The sequence below is a fragment of the Pseudophryne corroboree genome, chromosome 6 (genome assembly GCF_028390025.1).
Source record: "Pseudophryne corroboree isolate aPseCor3 chromosome 6, aPseCor3.hap2, whole genome shotgun sequence".
Classification (NCBI taxonomy): domain Eukaryota; kingdom Metazoa; phylum Chordata; class Amphibia; order Anura; family Myobatrachidae; genus Pseudophryne; species Pseudophryne corroboree.
This window is the reverse complement of record NC_086449.1, coordinates 172,041,105-172,056,856: the sequence shown is the minus strand read 5'-3', so window position 1 is coordinate 172,056,856 and position 15,752 is coordinate 172,041,105. Positions and strand designations below refer to the sequence as shown.

Sequence of the window (15,752 nt, the reverse complement as noted above, 5' to 3'; positions counted from 1 at the left end):
TCTATCCCTGGGCAGATATGACTGGCCTTTTGCCTGCTTGCCCTTATGGGGACGAAAGGACTGAGGCTGAAAAGACGGTGTCTTTTTCTGCTGAGATGTGACTTGGGGTAAAAAAGGTGGATTTTCCAGCTGTTGCCGTGGCCACCAGGTCCGATGGACCGACCCCAAATAACTCCTCCCCTTTATACGGCAATACTTCCATGTGCCGTTTGGAATCTGCATCACCTGACCACTGTCGTGTCCATAAACATCTTCTGGCAGATATGGACATCGCACTTACTCTTGATGCCAGAGTGCAAATATCCCTCTGTGCATCTCGCATATATAGAAATGCATCCTATAAATGCTCTATAGTCAATAAAATACTGTCCCTGTCAAGGGTATCAATATTTTCAGTCAGGGAATCCGACCAAGTCACCCCAGCGCTGCACATCCAGGCTGAGGCGATCGCTGGTCGCAGTATAACACCAGTATGTGTGTATATACTTTTTAGGATATTTTCCAGCCTCCTATCAGCTGGCTCCTTGAGGGCGGCCGTATCTGGAGACGGTAACGCCACTTGTTTTGATAAGCGTGTGAGCGCCTTATCCACCCTAAGGGGTGTTTCCCAACGCGCCCTAACTTCTGGCGGGAAAGGGTATAACGCCAATAATTTTCTATCGGGGAAAACCCACGCATCATCACACACTTCATTTAATTTATCTGATTCAGGAAAAACTACAGGTAGTTTTTTCACACCCCACATAATACCCACTTTTGTGGTACTTGTAGTATCAGAAATATGTAACACCTCCTTCATTGCCCTTAACATGTAACGTGTGGCCCAAATGGAAAATACGTTTGTTTCTTCACCGTCAACACTGGAGTCAGTGTCCGTGTCTGTGTCGACCGACTGAGGTAAATGGGCGTTTTAAAGCCCCTGACGGTGTTTGAGACGCCTGGACAGGTACTAATTGGTTTGCCGGCCGTCTCATGTCGTCAACCGACCTTGCAGCGTGTTGACATTATCACGGAATTCCCTAAATAAGCCATCCATTCCGGTGTCGACTCCCTAGAGAGTGACATCACCATTACAGGCAATTGCTCCGCCTCCTCACCAACATCGTCCTCATACATGTCGACACACACGTACCGACACACAGCACACACACAGGGAATGCTCTGATAGAGGACAGGACCCCACTAGCCCTTTGGGGAGACAGAGGGAGAGTTTGCCAGCACACACCAAAACGCTATAATTATACAGGGACAACCTTTATATAAGTGTTTTTCCCTTATAGCATCTTAATATATATAATCATATCGCCAAATAAGTGCCCCCCCTCTCTGTTTTAACCCTGTTTCTGTAGTGCAGTGCAGGGGAGAGCCTGGGAGCCTTCCCACCAGCATTTCTGTGAGGGAAAATGGCGGTGTGCTGAGGAGAATAGGCTCCGCCCCCTTTTCGGCAGGCTTCTTCTCCCGTTTTTCTGAGACCTGGCAGGGGTTAAATACATCCATATAGCCCCAGGGGCTATATGTGATGTATCTTTTAGCCAGTATAGGTATTTCATTGCTGCCCAGGGCGCCCCCCAGCGCCCTGCACCCTCAGTGACCGCTGGTGTGAAGTGTGCTGACAACAATGGCGCACAGCTGCAGTGCTGTGCGCTACCTCATGAAGACTGAAAAGTCTTCTGCCGCCGGTTTCTGGACCTCTTCATTCTTCGGCATCTGCAAGGGGGTCGGCGGCGCGGCTCTGGGACCGGACTCCATGGCTGGGCCTGTGTTCGATCCCTCTGGAGCTAATGGTGTCCAGTAGCCTAAGAAGCCAATCCATCCTGCATGCAGGTGAGTTCACTTCTTCTCCCCTAAGTCCCTCGTAGCAGTGAGCCTGTTGCCAGCAGGACTCACTGAAAATAAAAAAAACCTAACAAAACTTTTACTCTAAGCAGCTCTTTAGGAGAGCCACCTAGATTGCACCCTTCTCGGCCGGGCACAAAAATCTAACTGAGGCTTGGAGGAGGGTCATAGGGGGAGGAGCCAGTGCACACCACCTGATCCTAAAGCTTTTACTTTTGTGCCCTGTCTCCTGCGGAGCCGCTAATCCCCATGGTCCTGACGGAGTCCCCAGCATCCACTTAGGACGTCAGAGAAAATTGGAGGGTGTTGTTATCTTCAGTAAGTGTGTCTCTTGTAAGGCTACAACATGAGCTCCGAGTTTAGCAAAGAACCTTAAAGCCAATCTCCTCTTGTTCATCGAGTTTAACCCCTTAAAATTCAGTGATTAAGAGGTAATAATGATAAGGTAAATCAAGAACAATATTATATTAAGCAATTTGTGTGTCCACTGACAGGGGAAAAAGGACCAGATAATGGGAGAAAAAAAATGGGATAGACCACAAAAATGAAAGTGGAGAGAGAGGGTAATGAAGAAAGAAAGCAAAGACAGCAAAGGTGGCACACTGCGGTGTGTGGAGGTAGCAGCGTTCCTCCATCACTCCATAAAAAGTCATGTAAAAAGGTGAGTAATGGTAACCAGATGGGCCGTAATAGAAAAGGAAATTATGACTAGAAGAGTCCTGCATTTCCTGGAAGAAACCCAGACAATCATATATAAAAAAGAAAAACCAGACAAAAGACAGTGAGACTATCCACGAAATAACATATGAAACATGAAGGCGTCCCGCCCAGCGTTATGGTGGAAAATAGAAAACAATGACGATACCCCTAGCTGCACATAGATATTAATAAGAATACATACAGACATCGTAAACGTAAATGAAACTGATAAGCTAGTAAAGCTAGTACAAATTAGACTGGTCAAAAGTGGCATAGAAGATAGAACCTAACCAAACATTCAAACAAAAATAAATAAATAGCAATGTCACTGATACTGGGCATCGAGGATACTAAGCCAAGGCGCATGGCATCATGGGTAATGCAACAAATATTAATGCAAGGCAAATTATTTTATTATACAACCTGCGTAGAGCGGCTGAAATTCACGTTGAGCCGCCAGTAACAGACCAGTCCTGAGCCAGTTTTAGGCTATTAGGTACCTTTGACTAAATGTCATCTATATTCCAGGAGACCAAGAGCTGGACGCCATATTTGGGCGAAGTGACCACCATCGTAGAGCCATTCTAATAAGCAGCTTTGTAGGGAAGCCCCAGCGATAGGGAATGTCAGCCTTACGAAGAGCCCTAGTAACTGGGTAAAAGGACCTGCGTAGTGCTAATTTTGACCGTATGCAAAGTGGCTACTATATATGGGCAAGTGACAAAGAATGACCAATCAGTGTCAGCTTAGTGTTCCCAAACAGCCAATCACAAAATATTTGCTGTGCTGGGAATAGTCATTATCATCATTCACTGTTTTAACCTGCCCCTGGCTACCTGCAAATGATACAGCTTTCTCGGACACAAATGCATTATTGCATCAATCTGCATCTAATTGCAATTGCTCACAATATACTCAGATCATGTTATAATGCCCTCGTCCCTTCCCACTTATCCAAGTGCAAGCAGGTATTGGCAGCAAAATCATGCTAATCTGCGTGAGTGCATGCTGTATCATGTGTGTCATCATGGGTGCAGAGAGGTAGGGGAGCGGGTACTAATTACCCGGGCCTGGGCTTGTTGGAGGGGCCTAGGTCCGTGCCCCTCCACTTCTTACCAGTCAGCAGTAACAGCCTCTCTCCCCAGTTCAGCACACATTGCTGTGTTCAGGATTGTGGAGGGTCCAGGGAGTCTTCTGCTGCTGAGCAGCAACAGTCTCCTCTGCTGGAATGATGTGCATGGGGAAGTGATCACATTGATTGCCCGCTCCCTGGTTCTGCCCCTGTGTTTTTGTTTAGTAAGGGGCAAGCCACATCTCCCTGCTAAAGACACGCCATCACAGTACTCGGGCCCATCCACTCTCTTAATGGCCCTATGTGTCTAGTGCAGAACATGTTCATACAAAATACACTATGCCAACTAGTGTAGTAATTATTCTGCACTCATCCCTTTATGTTTAATGTTAATTGTATCATTAACTGCTAGTCTTTCATGGGATTTTTAACTTGCAGTATTTTCTCACAGGGGGCAGATGCAGTGCCAGATTAAGGTCCACATGGGTCTGGAGCTGAAATTCATGAAGGGCCTGTTGTGTGCCTCGGTAGGAGGCGTGACAAGCGCTGCAGTGGGGGTGGTCTAAATAGGGAGTGTAGTCTGTACCATGGGTGTGGCTACAGTGGCGTAACTAGCGAGTGGTGGGCCCATGTGCGACAAAATGCTTTGGGCCCTCCCCCATCCAAGACCACCCCCTCACCCCTGGAGAGGATCTGGTGAGGGGGACCTGCTCAGGGCCAGGGAAATGGATACCTAGCAACAGTGCCGTAATTAGTCATTTTAGTGCTGTGTGCAAGAAACGGCATCGGAGCCCCACCCCTCTATGTAAAACAGGGGCAGTGCGCGCAGTAGGTGCGTAAAAAAAATAGGGGCGTGGCTTCGTGGGGAAGGGGTGTGGCCACAAAATAATACCAATTCATATAACGGTGCACAGTAGTTTCCATTATTCAAATTACGCCGCACGGTAACACCACTACACCAGGTAGAGCCCCTTTTACACCTTACGGCGGACAGATTCCCCTTTTTACACATTACGGCAGACAGCGTCCCCTTTTTACACATTACGGCAGACAGCGTCCACCTTTTACACATTACGGCAGACAGTGTCCCCTTTTTACACATTACAGCAGACAGCGTCCCCCTTTTATACATTACGGCGGACAGCGTCCCCTTTTTACACATTACGGCGGACAGCGTCCCCTTTTTATACATTACGGCGGGCAGCGCCCCCTTTTTACACATTACGGCGGACAGCGTCCCCTTTTTTACACATTACGGCACACAGCGTCCCCCTTGTTACACATAACGGCAGACAGCGTCCCCTTTTTACACATTACGGCAGACAGCGTCCCCCTTTTTACACATTACGGCAGACAGCGTCCCCCTTTTTACACATTACGGCAGACAGCGCCCCCCTTTTTACACATTACGGCAGACAGCGTCCCATTTTTACACATTACGGCAGACAGCATCCCCATTTTACACATTACGGCAGGCAGGTGTACCCATTTTACACATTACGGCAGGCAGGTGTCCCCATTTTACACATTACGGCAGGCAGGTGTCCCCATTTTACACATTACGGCAGGCAGGTGTCCCCATTTTACACATTACGGCAGGCAGGTGTCCCCATTTTACACATTACGGCAGGCAGGTGTCCCCATTTTACACATTATGGCAGGCAGGTGTACCCATTTTACACATTACGGCAGGCAGGTGTACCCATTTTACACATTACAGCAGGCAAGTGTCCCCATTTTACACATTACGGCAGGCAAGTGTCCTCATTTTACACATTACGGCAGGCAAGAGTCCCCATTTTACACATTACGGCAGGCAAGAGTCCCCGTTTTACACATTACGGCAGGCAGGTGTCCCCATTTTACACATTACGGCAGGTAGGTGTCCCATTTTACACATTACGGCAGGCAAGAGTCCCCATTTTACACATTACGGCAGGTACGTGTCCCCATTTTACACAATACGACAGGCAAGACTCCCCGTTTTACACATTACGGCAGGCAGGTGTCCCCATTTTACACATTACGGCAGGCAGGTGTCCCCATTTTACACATTTTGGCAGGCACGTGTCCCCATTTTACACAGTACGGCAGGCAGGTGTCCCCATTTTACACATTACGGCAGGCAAGAGTCCCCATTTTACACAGTACGGCAGGCACGTGTACCCATTTTACACATTACGGCAGGCACGTGTCCCCATTTTACACATTACGGCAGGCACGTGTCCCCATTTTACACATTACGGCAGGCAGGTGTCCCCATTTTACATATTACGGCAGGCAGGTGTTCCCATTTTACACATTACGGCAGGCAGAGACCCCTTCAACAAAGAGAGAGACAAAGAAAAGAAAAAAACCTCTATACTCTTTGTTTGTCCCGCGCCGGCCCGCCTCTCCAGTCTCCAATCTCCCGTCGTGTCCCGGCTCCCCCTCCTCCCCGTCATCAGTACTGCGCTTGGGGGGCGGAGTTCGTGCAATGACACTTTTGCGTTGTGTTGTCATGACGCAAACGCATCATTGCACGAAACCCTGCCCCCTAAGCGGAATAGTAATGACGGGGAGGAGTGGGAGCCAAAAAGAGCGACTTAGAGCCGTGGTGGGTGTCCTGTGCGAATGCACGCCTCGCCCGCCGCAATAAACGGCTCTGTGGATACCCATTACTGTCAGATACCAGTTAATATCACAGACACCCCTTACTGACCTAGATTACACTTACTGACACACACACGATTTATTAGCACATACATGCTTACTGACAGACACCCATTACTGACACACACACACACACACACACACACACACACACACACACACACACACACACACACACACACACTTACTGACACAGACACCACTAACTTTCATAAACCAATTACTGACTCACAAATACTGTACATACAACACATATAAATTAATAAACTTACTGAAACAGGCACCTCCGGTCTCACCCTTTGGCATCCAGGAATGTAGAATGTAGCACTCTTCACTCTCCATGCAGCCAAGAATAGCTCCTGCGAGTCCCAGGGCTACATTGTGCGGCCAATCTGGTTGCCCATGCGGTGCTTGAGTCACAGCAGGAAAGGGGAGGAGCTGAGAGAGCGGCTCCTCCTCCTCCCCCTCCGGCCAGCCCATCCTCATCACTTATCAGCACTGTCTGGGGGGAGGAGCTTGGAGTAGATGGGAGAGCTGCTACTCCCCCCTCCCTCGCGTCACTCAGCACAGCAGCACAACTAATAGGCTGGGGGCGGAGGCGCTCAGGAGGAGAGACGCGATCGGCTCCTCCTCCCGCTCCAACCAGGAGTCTTCGTATTCAATGAGTGAGTGACTGATACACTGTAGGCAGTGGTGGTGGCGGTGCGGCGGGTGCAGCGCTGGCGACGGCATACAATGAGTCTGTGTGACTCATTGTAATGCCGGCAACTATGAGTCCCTTCACTGTGGCTGTGGGCCTATTTTCAATGGGGGGCCTGGAGCTGCAGCTCCATCCGCCCCATTGTTAATCCGGCCCTGGGCAGATGTATTAAGCCCGGAGAAGTGATAAAGCAGTGATAAGTGCAAGGTGATAATGTGGCAGCCAATCAGCTCATAACTGTTAAATTACATATTGGAGCTTATTGGAAAATGCGTCATCACCTTGCACTTATCACAGTTTTATCACCTCTCCAGGCTTACTACATCTGCCCCATGTTTTCTGTATGTAACCCACATCCCGACCTACCTAGATGCAATAATCTTACTTGCAAAGACGGATTGCTTGCACTGAGAATCAATGGAGCTGGAGGAATTAGTGACTGAGATAGAATAGTGACAGGTTACAACAGCCCAATTAGGAGAGAATGAGTTTGCAATGTGCTTGTAAGAGAACAATTTGGCAAGAAACAAACTGCGTACTTGTGCTATATGGATCCAGTGTAATTAAAGGCAGTGAAAAAGGACTGTACCTTTTCTAAAGGTTGGTGAAAGTGTGGACATTAACTGCAGAATGGGGCCGTAGGGTCAGGTTTGAAAATAATGATAATTGGTTTGATCCTTGGCATACATTGCTGAAAATAAAACATGGGCCCTCATTCCGAGTTGATCGCTAAGAGTCATCGCATCGCAAATGTCCGAAATGTAAGTATCTGCGCATGCGCAAATGCGTGATTACGCATGCGCGACGACATACGTACGACAACTGTGCAAAATTACTTTGGAAAAAAAAAGCCGTAACTGCCAAACGAAAACGAGGAGTGGCGTGGGCGTGGCGGAGGCGAGACTTCGCAATGCTCCGACATGGGCGTGAAAGTGGGCGTACTGTGTGGGAGTATGCAACTAGCATTGGGCGTTGTTTTCGCAAATAAACATTGTCGCTGTTAAAACTAACATAGGAAACCGTAGCACCATTCACGCAGCAGCAGAGTAGGTCTGCAGTTACTCTACATTTGCGAAGTACTGGTACAAGTGTGTATGCAGTAATTAGCAGTTAATTGGAGAGCACATTCATCTGATGTCCAATTACTTGTTAATTACTGAGCACATGAAAGTTACCAACCACCAATTGACTGAACACACATTACATGTTTATTCTACTCACATATTAATCTCACACACTGTCAAATAAGGTTGTTATTTGTGTTTACCTTGGTGTGTAAGCATTTTGTTGAAATGTTTTAATGTGTGTTAGACTACTAAATACAAACAAGTTACATTTTTAGATAAAGTTATAGAATTCTGCTACATTCTTATCAATTAACCAACACCCACATAATGCAGCATACACTATGATTTAGTTTTAAAAGTCACACTAATATATGTTTATAATATCTGTCAATGTTTTCAATGATGTCATGTTGACCAAAGATATTTAATCAAGTTGTCGTGTCTGTTTTATTAATATGGACATTAAAGTGTGGTGCAAAGCATACCTTTTTTTTTAAATTATTTAGAATTTTAAGGAGAATTAGCAGATTGGTCACCAAGTGTCTATATGTTGACCTAATCTTTTGTTAACTAAGATTTTGCTAATGCATTACCTTCAAGAAATTGCACACATTTGTAATATGTTTTTTTTATTACGGGAAGAATATTACACAACATTTAAACATGGCTCCACATGAGTCTCACAGGCAGAGATAGACCAAGCACCAAGCAGATGGCACTGACAATAATTAGATAGCAGAACTCAGTACTCTGCAAATTTCTGCTTCTGACAAAAGTATCTTTTAAATGCATAAATTAAACATATTACACACCCTGCCACACACAAATTTGATACCAAATGAAAAAGAATTAGTATCCACCACACAAACACAACAATACACAGCACACTAGTGAGAGGAAGATGGCTCTGTTGTTTGTTAAAAGAAACTCACAGGCTACAATTCCTCCAAACAGAAAAAAGACATTTCACTAAGAGGGAGTGATCCATTCTGGCCACACAAGCCAACTCCAAAATAACATAGAGGCAACTACAAAAACATGGGTGCTGCCCATCTGGAGAGACATCACTTTCTTCTTTTTCTCCCCGCCTGAGGCTGATCTTCTTTGCTTGGTCTGCGGAGTGACCTTCGTTGGGCCTGCCCAGTGGCCTGTTCTTCCTGGGCAGGGGCAGGGGAGGGAGCCGATGTGGTTGGCTCTCTGCCACTGTGGGCAAGGGAGACAGCGATGGCCTGGAGCCCTTGCAAGATGTTATTTGCAAGGGTTTGGTTTGAGGAGGCCAGTTGTTCTTGGGCCTGCCTGATCTCTGCCAGACCTTGGCAGAGTTGAGCAACACCTTGCTCAACACAGGTTCGGATCTCAGTGAGCCGGACAGCTATCTGGCTTACCTCCCGGATGACCCCGTCTTGAAATGTGTTTAGGCTCTCACCATACCTAGCAATTTCAAGCAGGATCTCCGGGATAGCAGAGGGTTGGGTGGGGGGGCCAGTAGGAACCTGCAGAGGTGGGTTTTGTTGGCCCACACTGCCAGACCCACTAGGTCCCTCCACCTCAGCCTCAACCACATAACCGGCCTGTGACTCAAACTGTTCACCCCCCTGTGCTGTGTTTTGTGCCAAGCAAATAGAAGAATGTGTGGGGAAAAAGTTGGAGTATAAATTAGTAAAAGATTCTAAATACAGTTCAAATTACAGACAAATAAATGTGTAAACTTACCTTCCAAGTCATGTCCCGTCAGAATCTCAGGCAGGTCCGTGTCCATATGAGACACCCCTTGGCCCTCCTCATAACTGACACAGTCCATCGCCATCTCCTCCAAGTCAGTATACTCCACAGCGACAGGTGGTCCACCCCCTGTAGCCCTTGAGGCATTCCACTCCGCAGCCCTCTTTGCCTTCAGGCGGGATTTGAAGTCAGCCCACCTACATATGTATTGTGAAAGAGGGACAAAGTTGAGTATTATTATTGGTTGTAGAAAATATATAGCACACATGTTCTGCTTGTGTTTGCTAGACAGAACATGATATGTAACTATATTTTTTGAACAACTTAGCACAGAAAATGGATTGTCAAGATGCACTTACCGTCGTCTCACTTCCTGTGATGTTCTGACGACAGAGCCAACTTCATTCACAGATTTTGTGATGTCTCTCCATATGCGTTCTTTTGAAGCAGCACCCATGTTTTTTGGCCCTCTATGTATTTTGGGCATGGCCTGCGTGACCAAGACACGCAACTCCCTCTTAGTGAATGCAGGCTGTCTTTTTTTCCGTCTGGAGGTAGCCTGTGAGGTTTCTTCTTGTTGTTCATCTCCATCTTCCTCCTCACTAGCAGCTTCTGTCTGCTGTGTTTGTGTGGCTAAAGTCAATTCTCCCTCAGTTGGCTCACTATGTGTGTGTGGCAGGGTATCCACACTCAATTGTTGAGGTTCAGAAGCAGAAATTTGCAGAGTACTAGGTCCTGCCTCCACATCCGCAGAGGCGGATTCTAACAAGCGCCTTTGCCACTCTAAGCGTTGTTTCTGCAATGCCATCTGCTGCTCTGCAATGCGGTCTAGCTCTGCTGCGATTTGCTCACGAGAAGCCATGTTTGTGATGACGTGTACGCCGAGGTGTGTGCGCTTATATACCTACGTGCGAATAGTTAATTCACACAGGTGTACACTATTAATCTGGTGAATGATTGCACTGCTTATTTAAGGGCCGAGTTTGCACGCTGTGAGTGTAGGTAGTTTGGAGTTTCATTTGTTTGTTGGCTTGTGCGTGAAGGTGCTAGTGGAATTTGCAGAGTGAGTAATTGTCAAGCATACCTTTGTCCTTTCGTTTGCGTTTGGAATATAGACAGTGTTGCATTGTTTATGCAATTTTTCGTTTGTGAGTATTGTGGAAATGTTATTGTTAATTTTTGGAAGTCAAAGTGTTTTATTAATGTTTTTTTGTTTAATTATTTAATCCCATATATATTTGGCAAGTCCATTTGTGAAAATAAACATGTGCTTATTATTTGTGACTATCATTTGTGTTCTCTTGTAGGTGCTTGTTTTTGGGTCATATAACCCTTTGATATTTATTTGGATTGGTGTGCTAGGGAACACCAAGTTTTCATTTATTTTGGAGCAGGTAAGTGTCCTTGGCCTGTGTTGGTGCCTGTTTGTGTTTTGTAAAATTGTTTTTTTTTTTTTTTTTTGCCTTTTGGCTAAACCAAATTTTTTTTTACCAGGATTGATCTGCAAAGTAGTGTTTGTCTTTCCTGGTCTAGCTACTAAATGCCTATTATTTTTTGTTTGTGGTTTTTTATTGGTGTTAGTGAAGTTTTTTATGCAGAGAAATGTACCCATAAATTTTTTTTGGAAATTGTAAAAATAACATATGTATTTTTAATTAAATTTGTTCTTTATTTGTTATTTGCCAATTTTTTTTACATTTTGGACATGAATTCAACACAGAAAAAATGTACGCTCCTGCAGTAAGTTGACACCACATTTGTCAAACCATTTTATTGTAGTATATTTGTCAAACTTTAGTTTTGTATTCTTCATCTTTGTTTTTTTTTTTTTTTTTAAAAAGTGTGTGATGTCAATATATATTGCAGCAGAAGCCCTACCTCCCCAACCCACGCCAGCACTCCCACCCCAACCGCAAGCCCCACAACCACAGCCGGCTCCTCATCAACCAAGGCAACGGAGGCGTGCTAGGCCACCAATTTTCCGAACCCGTGTCCTACTTTTTGGGATGCCAGATGATGTGGTGGTGCGTAGATACCGGCTGCCACCACATCTAATCCTAGACACTCTCTCCATAATAGAGAGTGATCTGGAGTCTGAAATTCGGTATCCTACAGCAATACCACCATTGACACAATTCCTTGCAGTGTTACATTTTTTGGCTACAGCCTCATATCAGCATGTTGTGGGAGACCTGGTTGGCATGTCGCAGGGCCAGTTCAGTAAGGTCCTGCGGCGTGTCTGCCAGGCTTTCCTAAAGCGGGTGAAGCAGTTCATTGATATGCCTTTGGATGTTGGTGCCCTAGATGTGGTGAAGCGGCAATTTGCGGAAGGTGGTAGTCGCTTCCCACATGTTATTGGGGTTGTGGATGGCACACATGTTGCTATTCAGCCACCAAGACATAATGAAGAAATTTTTAGAAACAGGAAACTGTTTCATTCTCTGAATGTAATGGTTGTTTGTGGGCCATCCCTCCAGATCCTTTCCCTGAATGCAAAGTTTACTGGAAGTTCCCATGATGCATATGTCATTAGACAATCAGGGATATGGCAGAGATTAAGATCAAGTCAACGAGCAGACATGTGGTTATTGGGTGAGTTTTTGCTTTAATTTTTGAAACAAACAAAAATAACTTGACAAATATACTATTTTGAAATTTTGGATTATCTACCAACAGGAGACCGTGGATATCCTTGCACCCCCTGGCTCATGACTCCTTACCGTAATCCCAGGCCAGGACCACAGATGGCATTTAACTCCGCGCTTACTGCCACTAGGCAGCTGGTGGAGCGCACAATTGGTGTCCTTAAAGGGCGGTTTCGTGTGCTCCACCGCACTGGTGGCGACATCATGTATTCGCCGGAGATGGCAAGTAAAATAGTGGTCCTGTGCGCAATACTACATAATATCGCGGTAAGGAGTAGTGTAGAGCTTCCTCAGGCAGAGGAATTGCCTGATGAGGAGCCAGGGGTTGGTCCACGCTTCGGTGGGGGGAGTGTGACACGGAGGGGGAGCCAAGTGAGGGCAAGAATTGTTGCAGAATATTTCAGGTATAGTGTTTTTATATTTTATATTTGCAGAAATAATACAACACAGTATGCTTATGTTTTTTAAACCATGATTGCATTTTGTATGATCTTGTAAAGTGATTGGGTAAGGCTTTTGTTGTGTTGGAATGGGTAATTGTTTTTTTTAACAAAAACCAAAAACACGTTAAGCTTACAATGTTTATTTAGAAATTTAAATACTGTAATGTTAATAAATAGTGTCCTTATTTATTTTATATCCTCAAATCCTGATTCTGTAACCAAACACACAAACAAATGATACTCAATGTTTCACACTTTGTGACTGTCCAGCTGAATGATCACACGAACTGTGGTGAGTACACAGATATGTATAGTAATTTTATCTAAAGCCTGTGTCTCTGTGTGTGTTTTGTTTTCTTAAATTTGTGTTCAAAACATTTTCGCTTCTGCTAATGCGAATTTCCGCTCGTGCCAAATAACACTCTGCTCTTCACAGCATTGCTTAGAGCAATAAAGTTATTAGAAATGACAACATAGATTTTTGACCAATCACATGCTAACAGACACTATAAATATATGCCCAAATAAGGAAAACGCCATTGCCATGATGCGTGCAGCACCGTTCACCAGGCGGGAGCTCCGCGTGCTGGTTGCGGTGATGGACCGCCGCGTAGGCCGCGTTGGGCGCTTCATCCCCAATCGGGTGAAGCGCGAGGCCTACGCGGAGGTCCGCCGCCTGCTGCGGACTCGCGTCCGCAGCAGGCGGACAATCATCCAGCTAGAAAGGAGGTGGAGTGATCTCCGTAGGAGGACTCCAGATTTGTTGGCGGAGATCCGCCAGCAAATTCGGGCTCTGCATACACGAAGTAAGTTACCTTACATAATGTTTTGGTTCAAAATTGTGCTAATGGTTTTTTTTCCAAGTTTAGGGCTTCCGGAATTTATGGTTCAATTGTTCAATACAATGTGCACTGCAGGGGAAGCATATGTAACATGTGCAGAGAGAGTAATTTTTGGGTGGGGTATGTTAAATCTGCATATAAATTTGCATTGTTAAAATAAAGCAGCATGTATTTACCCTGCCCATAATTACTCAAACCAACAAAATCTAACTCTCTCTGCACATGTTATATCTGCCACCCCTGCAGTGCACATGCTTTTGGCCAATTGCAAACGAAATTCCTGCTGTAATCCCCTTGGAATTTCAATCATTTTAGAGTAAATGGTAGGCTAATTGCAACCTGCTGTGTCCTTTTTTGGAAATTATGACACTGTGTGTGGTTAGGGAAAACAGTACTGACTGTAGCAAAGTAACACCAAACAAGTGCATGTTTCAAAAAAATAAGAAGCAGGCAGGAAAAAGAACCAAAAAACTTGATCAGTGCTGGCTATATAATAAGGTTCCTGGAATAGTAATCTGGTGATGTTGCCTAGACCAATCACTATGACTCAATTGACTAGATGAAGGAATGAGCTTCAAAGTAAAAATTTGGACTCATTTTGTTTGCTGTGGCCAACATGAAGAGGATCTTAACATGTTTGCTTTGCTATTACAAAAAAAAAAACATTTAACATTGAACAGAACATTGAGAAAATAAATTGATTACTAAGTAATTTCTCATGTTTACAAAATTTGTACACAATTATCATTCTAGGACAACAACAACGGCAAAACTCACCACCCCCTTCCCCTTCCCACTCCCCCTCACCTTCACACTCCCCCTCCCCTTCTCACTCCCCCTCCCCTTCTCACTCCCCCTCCCCTTCACAGTCCCCATTCAGCTTCCCAGTCCACCTCATCTTCCCAGTCCACCTCAGCTTCCCAGGCCCCATCAGCTTCCCTGGCCCACTCCACTTTCCATTCCCCTTCTCACCACACCTCTCCATCTCTTTCTGGGACCCCTTCTCCTCCTTCCCATACCCCTTCTCCTTCTAATTCTACATCCCAATCTGAACCCCCCACACCCTCTATTGCCTTAACTTTCTCTCCGCCCCCCTCGCCCTCTCAATCAGACCCCCCCTCTGAAATTGGCAACCAAATCCAGCCTCCTTCCCCCATCCAGCCTCCTGCCCCAATCCCTCCTCCTTCCCCAATCCCTCCTCCTTCCCCAATCCCTCCTCCTTCCCCAATCCCTCCTCCTTCCCCCATCCAGCCACCTTCCCCCATCCAGCCAACATCCCCACCCAGTGAATGGGCAGAGGAAGCCCCTGCAGACCGGTCCGGGAGTCTTGAGGTTGCCGTGGAAAGTAAGTTTTGTTTTATAATGAAAAAAATGATTACCCACTTACACTTACAATGTCAAAACATGCAGTGTTGTACTGTTAGAATTCTTGGACCCTGGACAAATATTTGAAAATTTCATCATGGTGTACATGTTGTCTTGACATATTTGTGAGTGTCATTATATGTACAGTGTGTATGTGTGCAATGTTTTGTGTGTCCACTCTAGGTTGACACTCATTAGGTAGCCAGGGTTGCCAGGAGAACAGGGTTTATATGTGTTAGTTTTTCTGGTAAACAGTTAGACCTGAGTGGAGTTTAGTATGTTGTTTGCCTTTTACACTTGGGCCTGTGTAGTCTGAATATTTACACTTACAAATCACATGCTTCACTTTGTTATGCAGCCTAATGACACACTGTTTTTTTGTGTGAAAGTTACATTCTCAAAATTACTAATTGTTCTACTCAAACCTGTTTGCACTTATTTAGTAAGGGCAGCTTTCAGGGAGTGTGGGAATGCTATGATATGTTGGCCTTCTGAAGATGTGGATATGCAGTGTGATGATGCAGGACCAACCCCCTAAAAATAAAATACAAATAAAACAACAAATGGGAATGAATGCCAACATGGTGTAACATTGACGAAGATGGTAGTTATCTTTAACATGGGATGTCGGACATAGCAACCAATAAGATTATACTTTAAAAATTGGGATCCACTTCTACAATATAATAATCATATTTTTGCTTGATTG

At 45.4% G+C, this 15,752-nt stretch overlaps 2 protein-coding genes across 2 annotated transcripts in view; one reads left to right on the top strand and one right to left on the bottom strand.

Moving 5' to 3' along the window:
- The window catches only part of LOC134936836 (tetraspanin-15-like), a 535,165-nt gene that overhangs the window by 126,737 nt on the left and 392,676 nt on the right, over positions 1-15,752 (bottom strand). The gene's annotated exons all lie outside the window — the stretch shown is intronic.
- Positions 11,474-14,547, top strand: LOC134936835 (putative nuclease HARBI1). The gene is made up of 4 exons (XM_063932110.1): positions 11,474-12,340; positions 12,425-12,797; positions 13,107-13,128; positions 14,432-14,547. Exons 1-3 carry the CDS (start codon positions 11,596-11,598, stop codon positions 13,108-13,110), a joined length of 1,122 nt encoding a protein of 373 aa, XP_063788180.1. The 5' UTR covers positions 11,474-11,595; the 3' UTR covers positions 13,111-13,128; positions 14,432-14,547.